The 7,643-nt window shown below is 31.8% G+C and overlaps 1 protein-coding gene across 1 annotated transcript; it reads right to left on the bottom strand.

Moving 5' to 3' along the window:
- Positions 1 to 3,454: 3,454 nt before the first annotated feature.
- Positions 3,455 to 5,720, bottom strand: LOC148280724 (cuticle protein-like). The gene is made up of 2 exons (XM_088227931.1): positions 5,668 to 5,720; positions 3,455 to 4,218 (listed from the first exon to the last, which is right to left on the bottom strand). The coding sequence occupies exons 1-2, from the start codon at positions 5,683 to 5,685 to the stop codon at positions 3,499 to 3,501; spliced, it is 738 nt and encodes a 245-aa protein (XP_088084057.1). The 5' UTR covers positions 5,686 to 5,720; the 3' UTR covers positions 3,455 to 3,498.
- Positions 5,721 to 7,643: the final 1,923 nt, after the last annotated feature.

The following is a 7,643-nucleotide window of genomic DNA, read 5'->3' as shown; positions in this document are numbered from 1 at the left end:
TTGATAATCATTTTCTAGTAGTGAGTTTTTTTACAACTCGTTAAAACTAGCCCTCAAAATTGAAATATTTGGGTCAATTTTAAGAACGCCAATATTTTCTTGAAAAAAGAACTACTTGTAATGAAATAACTAACTAAATATAAGAATTAATAATCATTATGAAATAAATATAAAGTCATAAATATACGACGGTAAACTGTATCAAAATGCAGAAGTGATCAGGAAATGGGGACAAAGCGAACGTGATACACTTGCGCGTATTTTCACTCTCGATGCCGTTCATCTTTTCTTATCGGAGGAGCATCGTGAATACAGATTCCTGCACTTCCGTGTGACCACTTCGGCTCCGACTCCGGCTGACTGGCGCGTGCATTGTGAAACTGGTCTACAGTTCTCTACATGGCGATTTATTGGACCTGTTTCAGAAAACGTTTCGCCGCTTAAATTATGTCACAAGTTAGGTAATTTCTGGCACTCTTATTCCACCTTAAAAAATCAATTATGTGCGTATTTTGTGTATTACTCGCTCCGCATACACTAAATGCCTCCATGGCACATGTTGTCTTTCAAGTAATGAGGAAGTTCTCTGTTGTTTTATTCTTTATTTTTTGTCAATAAACTATAATATTTATATTGTTTATTGTATTAGATATGCGCATGCTTTTTTAAAATTTTGTATTTCTGAAATTGCTCCGCATGTGACGGCGTAAGTTCTCTTCCGCCTCTTCTCTATCAGTCCTGCCGACGGTCCATTGACGGTAAGTAAATCAGAAATGTTCCACAATTCTCTTTTCATTGGTCGATTCATTTGAACTAGTGAAGTCGTTCAAAGTAGTTCGTTTTTATTAAAATATTTTTTTTTTTACATTTTCAAGAAACTATGCCGTATAATTTAATGCTATAATTTTTCCCGCGTGTTTAAACTGCGCCCTTTATACATAGTTGAAGAGGGCTGCAGATAATAGAGACCAATGGAGGACGTGATGCGGGACTTTGCTGCAAACCAATCCTCAGGATTGATACTGCAAAGAAGACAAAGTAAACATTTTTTATGTCCAATTTCCCGTAGGGCTGAAGTTCCTCATTGCATGATTAGTTAGATGTTTTATTTGTTCGGATAATAACGTGTAATAAAGCGTTGTTTTGCATTTAAAGTGTGATTAAATGTTAGAAATAAAAGAACAACCTGACAGCAAAAGTCCGAGAAGAAATTTGCTTATTTGTACGGAAAACCACAGAACTATGGTTTTCACTACGCTTTGTCTAGAGTTCTCAAGTCTACCAACAAATATCTCCATCTTGATTTTTTTTTTTAAAAGTTCACCTTTCGTACGATCACTGAATCAAATTCAACTGTCACCATCGCTCTCCTGCCCAATTTAATTTTGTTACCTCTCTCCCTCATGAACTATAACACATTTATAGTTTTGTACATATTCTTACGGTTTTTTTTCTCTTCACTTTAATAAGTAGTTTAATACATAGTAATCTATGTATCGTCACCGTTCAGGCAAAAATCACTAATCCAAAAATCATTTATGCTTATTGAGAATATATTGAAAGTCACACAACTGTTTTCCAATAACAACAAATAATTTCCATCAACGCAACTTTTTTCTAACTAAGTAACTTTTGTGACTTTTGGCACTTAAAACATAATTTTACGCTTTGAATGGCATATTTTTTCCCCCTTTTTAATATAAAAATAAATATTTGCGTTCTTATGATTTATATATTATTATTATATTTATGGCCATTTTCAACGAGTTGTAAATAACTCACTATTAGAAAATAGAATCAAGTTGGGGTAGAGTGGGATTCGAACCACAGACCTTTGGTCCGTAAGTTCGAGACACTAGCCACAGGACCACAACCCGATTTAAATCAAAACTGTATTTTTTATGTAATGTATATATACATTTTGTGAATGCTACGAGGGTATAAACAAATAAATAGAAAGTACATTACCAATGTTTTAAGTTTTTCCAATTTTTTGTAGACACGGACTGTATTTCACCCCCAAGGAGTTGTTTACATAAACATATTACAACGGAGATGAAACGAAAAAAAAGTAATGACAGCTCATAAGCCCTGTATCGCCTAGATTTCCATATTAATCTAAAGTTTTTTCATCTCAGTTGTAATATGATGAAATATATCATCTACCAAAAAATCTACTGCAAATTTGAAAAAATATATTATATTTTCTCTCTGGAAATACTCACGTTCTGCATATTGCTAGTTCCTAGTACATTTAACATGTTCTAAATTTATGCATAATTCATCGGTTAATAATTTAATATGACTTTAAATAATTTAATTAAAAAATAAATTTACCCTCGAAAATAATATGTCATGCTCATGCTCGGCTCATGCTCTGCAAAAAAAATTTAATGTTCCTCTAAAAAAGAATATTAAACCAAAAAAAAGAAATTCACGAATAACAAAAAGTAAAGTTTTCTACGAGACGTTAGGTGATAACTTTATAATATATTTTTTTATTAAAATTTTTCATTGATAAACCATACGACGGGTTAAATGTATGTATACATTTAACAACATATTTTTACTTTTAGAATTCACATTCTACTGTTAATAATAATATTTTTAACATCTTTTGTAAAGGTTGTCTGAGTCTTTTGTTTAGTTTTGTCTGGTAGTTTATTGTATAATTTCAGTCCATGGTTTTTTAGTCTCGATTGTCCTTTTCTTGTTTTAGAAGGTTGTAAATGATATTTTTCTGATATTCTCGTATTGTGTTCATGTTTACTTAATTTTTTTTTCAAGTTTTAATTCTTCGCCTACAATAACATCAGTGGCTAATCAATAAATAAATTTTAAGGATTCTAGTTTAAAAAGTTCAGTTACATTTAATTGTTTGATTTGTTTAAAAAGTTCTTTAGTTGCTGTTAGATAGGGCAGGTCGTATTATTATTATCATGAAAAACTTATACTAACTTTAATACTGTATTTTGCTGTCTTTGTAGTCTGTTTATGTCATTTTGATTTCATGTTCCCTATAGTAATTGCATATAAAATATTTTAGTTTTTACATAGACTTCGTGCATTTTTTTTTTCCTTTTTTGGAACAAAGTTTTTGATTTAAAAAAAAAGACTCGATAATGTCGCCACTTTGCTATATCAATTGTCTGTCTATTGTTAGTCTTAAGTATTTAACATTTTCAATTTCAGTTAGTCGTTCATTATTTATGTAAGCATCTACTTTATGTCATTTTTTTCTATATTCAAAATTGATAATGTTGCATTTTTTTCATTAAACGTAAGTAAGCTTGTGTTTGTCCATTTAGTCAACATAGTCAATATTAAATCATAAAAATGCAGATGTTTAAGGTACTCGTGCTTATGAGTATAATATCAATAGGTTTGAATTGCTTGGTAAGAGATATAAGTACTTTTGTATAAAATAAACCAAATAAAAAAGCAAATTTTTCGCTTTAGATTTTAAATATAAATTTATTGTAAGAGGTATTAAATAAATTAGTGGTAGTATGCAGGGGCGGCATAAGACAGGGGAGCAGCGTAGGAGAGAGGAGCGGCGATCTTAGCCACGGGTGCGGCATAAGAAAGAGGGGCGGCATAGGACAGGGGAGCGGAATAAGAAACAGGGGCGGCGATCTTGGCTACTGGGGCGTAGGCAATGGGGGCGACGACCTTCACGGCATGGGCGATAGGCTCACGACGGACGACGGCGTTGAATCCGTTGTGAGGATCGGCGGAGTAATCCACGGTCCTCTTGTACCCATCGGAGTCCACCAGAGAGTAGGATCCTTCAACGACGTCTCCGGACCTAGTCTCGTGTTGGCTCTTGGAGTCTCCGGTCAGACCATCCTGAACGTCGTACGCGTAGCTATACTGAGGGTTGGGGTCGTATTCGGAGTCGATTTTAGCAATTACGGGGGCAGCGGCGTGAACTTGAGGGGCGTAGCTGTACTGAGGGATAGAGGCGTAAGAGTCGACGGCGGCGTACTTAGCCACGGGGGCGGCGTAGGCCAGAGGGGCGGCGGCGTAACTAGCGACGGGGGCGGCGTAAGACAGAGGGGCGGCATACTTGGCGACGGGGGCAGCATAAGTCAGGGGTGTAGCGTGATCGGCATAAGACAGGGGGGAAGCGTAAGCCACTGGAGAGGCATAGGAGAGGGCTGGCTGGGCGATGAGGCCAGCGCGGGACACGGCCACCACGGCGGCGAAGATCAAGACCTGTAAATAAAATTTAAATGTTTTTAAAATGACCTTTGATTGAACGCTTTAAATATAACTTTTATTTTTGTCATGATATATGAGTTCGATTCGGGGTAATCTTGAATATGCCTCTGCGTATGGAATCCACAATATCAAAATCACAAAAACTCGATTTAAAAAAACATTATTAATGTACCTGTGTATACATGTGTCTGAAACCCACATTCAAATTACGAGAATTCTCTTTCACTTTAATTTCCAAACAAAACGCAGTGTTGTTTTCGATATAAAATTTATAAATGAAATATCAAACTAAACTAAGCCAGCATCCTAAATAAAATAAAAATAAACGTGGGATTGAAATCACAGGGATATATTAAAACTGACTTTATTTTCACGCAATGAAACATAACCATACGTCTTTGGCCTGCATGTGTCGGTAATACTGCCGAAATGTCAAAATCAACATGTTTCATGTACCTTTCCCAACTTTTGCGGATAATATCTTAGAAATAAATCTTAATTAATTGTAGTCTTACTATTGATATAATATGTACGGAAAATAAAAAAAATAAATATTTTATGTAATAAGGAAAGGGACATTGGATTAAAATGTTTTCTTAATCTTAATTCTATAGCGTAGTTTCTCAAAAACGGAACGAAAAAAAAATGAACTTCTTTGAATTTCATCACAAGTTCTTCGGATTTAACCAATGATAGAGTGTTGTGATGGATTTCCGGTTTGCGGGGAACCAACTCAACAATCAGCAGAACTCATCAACTAGAACTTGTGACGTTACATGCGTAGTAATTTTAAAATTACAAAACTTTAAAAAATCGTAGCGCTGATAATACGAAACTTATTTTTTTTATTTGACTTAGTTTGATGGTCTATTAACAAATAAAAAAATATTTAAAAAACACTGAACTTCCTCATTCTGTAACTATAAGATATGCCTATATGCATGTGGAATTTTACCGACGAACATGTAAAAAATCAATGTTCTTAAGTGTGTAACTGTGTTGAATTTACCTGCCTTATAGAATAAAATAAATAAGAGAAAACTTTTTGCAGCGAAATATGATAAACTATTGAAATGTTATTGATCTACTAAAACGTATCACTGAATATAAAAAACACTGTTTTAACTATGATTTTTTTGTAACTCAATGCTTTGTAATTCTCCACATAATATAAAGCGGTCATTTTCACACAAATGCACGTACTATTTTTAAAAAATGCATTGACGTATTTTTACTTTTCATCTACAGTAAAATTCATATAACTAAATGTAGTTTAGTATCTCTGTTTACTCAAATAACTTTTTCATTATAAATAATTCGTATTAGAAAAAAATACATAAGCACTATTTAAAAAAAAGGGTATTATTTCGGTAGAAACGTAGATTGGATGAAGTAAATAAATTTCAAATAATTAACTGGTTACGATTTTCACTGAAAGCATACCTTGAATGCCATTTTCATAAGGAAGTATCTCGAACAAAGGTGAATACCTAATGATAATGTTATATTTTCGACTCCGTATTTATACTTATTTTCTGATACATATTTGATCTAAAAGTTGTTTGCGTGTAAAATACTTGACATTGTTATAAGGAGTTTTTCATTCACGGACACAGTGCGGCTAGTTCCGCTCAGGGTTGAATCATTCCTGACCCGACACTTAAGTGGTAAATTCTATTTTTTTTCTTTTTTTACTTGGAAATTTGTTCTTGTTAAGTTGTAACAATTATCTTTTGAAAAAAAATTATGAACCCGAGTAAAAACAGCATACCTATTTTAATTAGTTTTACTGACTTATTATTTTATATTTTGGAATTTATTTTATACGTTAAGTTAAAACTGATTTATTTAAGATTTTATGTTTATTTTTAAATTGCTGTATTGTATTTATGTATGTTATGGTGGATGTTTTTACGTATGACATGTATGTATGTATGCATAAGCGTGTGTATATATCAGTGGCGAATGGTGATTTTATTTACAGGTAAGCTATAAAAAAACATATATTTGTACCTACATAGGAGGTACATAATATAATGTAAGTAATATATACTATAAATTGATATTTTTCTGTGGTTCTGTGTGATACAACAACTCTCATCCATGAAATCAACTCAAACGATGTAACTTCGTGATATATTATATCATATAGATATATTATTATTTATTACTTTAATATGTAATTCATTAAAAAATAAATAAAAAATACCACTATGAATTCAGTCGATATTAGGTATTCAATTGAAATGTCTACTGGCCGAATGTTCTAGTAATTAATAGTGATAAAAACGGCCGCGTGGAGCGCTATATGTCCTGCAATATTATGTCGCATGAAAGTAATTATGGTCTTATGTCAAAAGTACCATCTCAAAGAAAATAGTCCTTAAGAAATAATGTTTGAAATACTGTTTTCCAAATCAAGAATCTTCAAATAATTTGTGTAATCTGCAAGTTTAATCTAGCAGAAAAACCCGCACTGGGGTTAAGACATTCAAAATATAGTATACTTATTTGTATGAAAAAATAAGCTCGAATAATCGGCTAGTTTCTTGGCTCACCTCAGGCGCTGGGCACGCTTTATTAAAATTTATATTTATATTAGGATAAAAATACAAACAGTGGATATTATTTAAAATAAATGGTAATTATTTATTTGTTTTTCTGTAAATAAAGTTGCAATAAAACATTATTATGGTTAGTCAAATATAATGATAAGCTGCGCATAATCGCTTCTATACACGGTTCGCTCCTATATGTATGTGTTTATATATATGAGTAGATATAATGGTAAGCCGCGCATAATCGATTATATGGATGATTCGCCCCTAATTATCGCCCTTTAACATTTCTAATTTATTATTTTTTTACTTTGGAATTGTATAACTTCAAATGCACTAAAAAACTAAAATAGTGTAAGCCACTCCTCCAAGCATAAGAACTGGTATCTTTTTTTTGGAAACATACAGATTTAAGTAACTAAATAAATGTAAAAGTAAATTGTAATAGAAATTAAATAAACATGTATCATTTAATGTAACCCTATTAATCGATAAAAAAATAAAAATGTTTTTTTAAAATCATTTAAAAATCATTTTTGAAAATCGTAGAATCATATTTGAGTAGTTTTTTGGTACATTTTATCACTTTTGTTATTTTATTTTGAAAATATTTAATATTATTTTTCTGGTATTACAATTTAAGCTTTCTTTTTTCAAAAATGATTTTCTTTATCTTTAGTGTATTGAAAATGTTTTTTAAAGCATTAACGTTATTTATTTTATTTTTGTAGTACTATTTATAACACTTTACATGTGAATATAATAAAGCATGACGGTTCTACCAATATTATGTTTCTTCTATGTAATCATGTTTGTCCGTAATTGTTCTATAATAAAATAAAATGCAAACATAATTTCTTC

This window comes from Micrasema longulum, unplaced genomic scaffold, assembly GCF_059751315.1.
Source record: "Micrasema longulum isolate JH-2025_06_02 unplaced genomic scaffold, ASM5975131v1 h1tg000548l, whole genome shotgun sequence".
Lineage (NCBI taxonomy): Eukaryota > Metazoa > Arthropoda > Insecta > Trichoptera > Brachycentridae > Micrasema > Micrasema longulum.
This window is presented reverse-complemented; position numbering and strand designations above follow the sequence as displayed.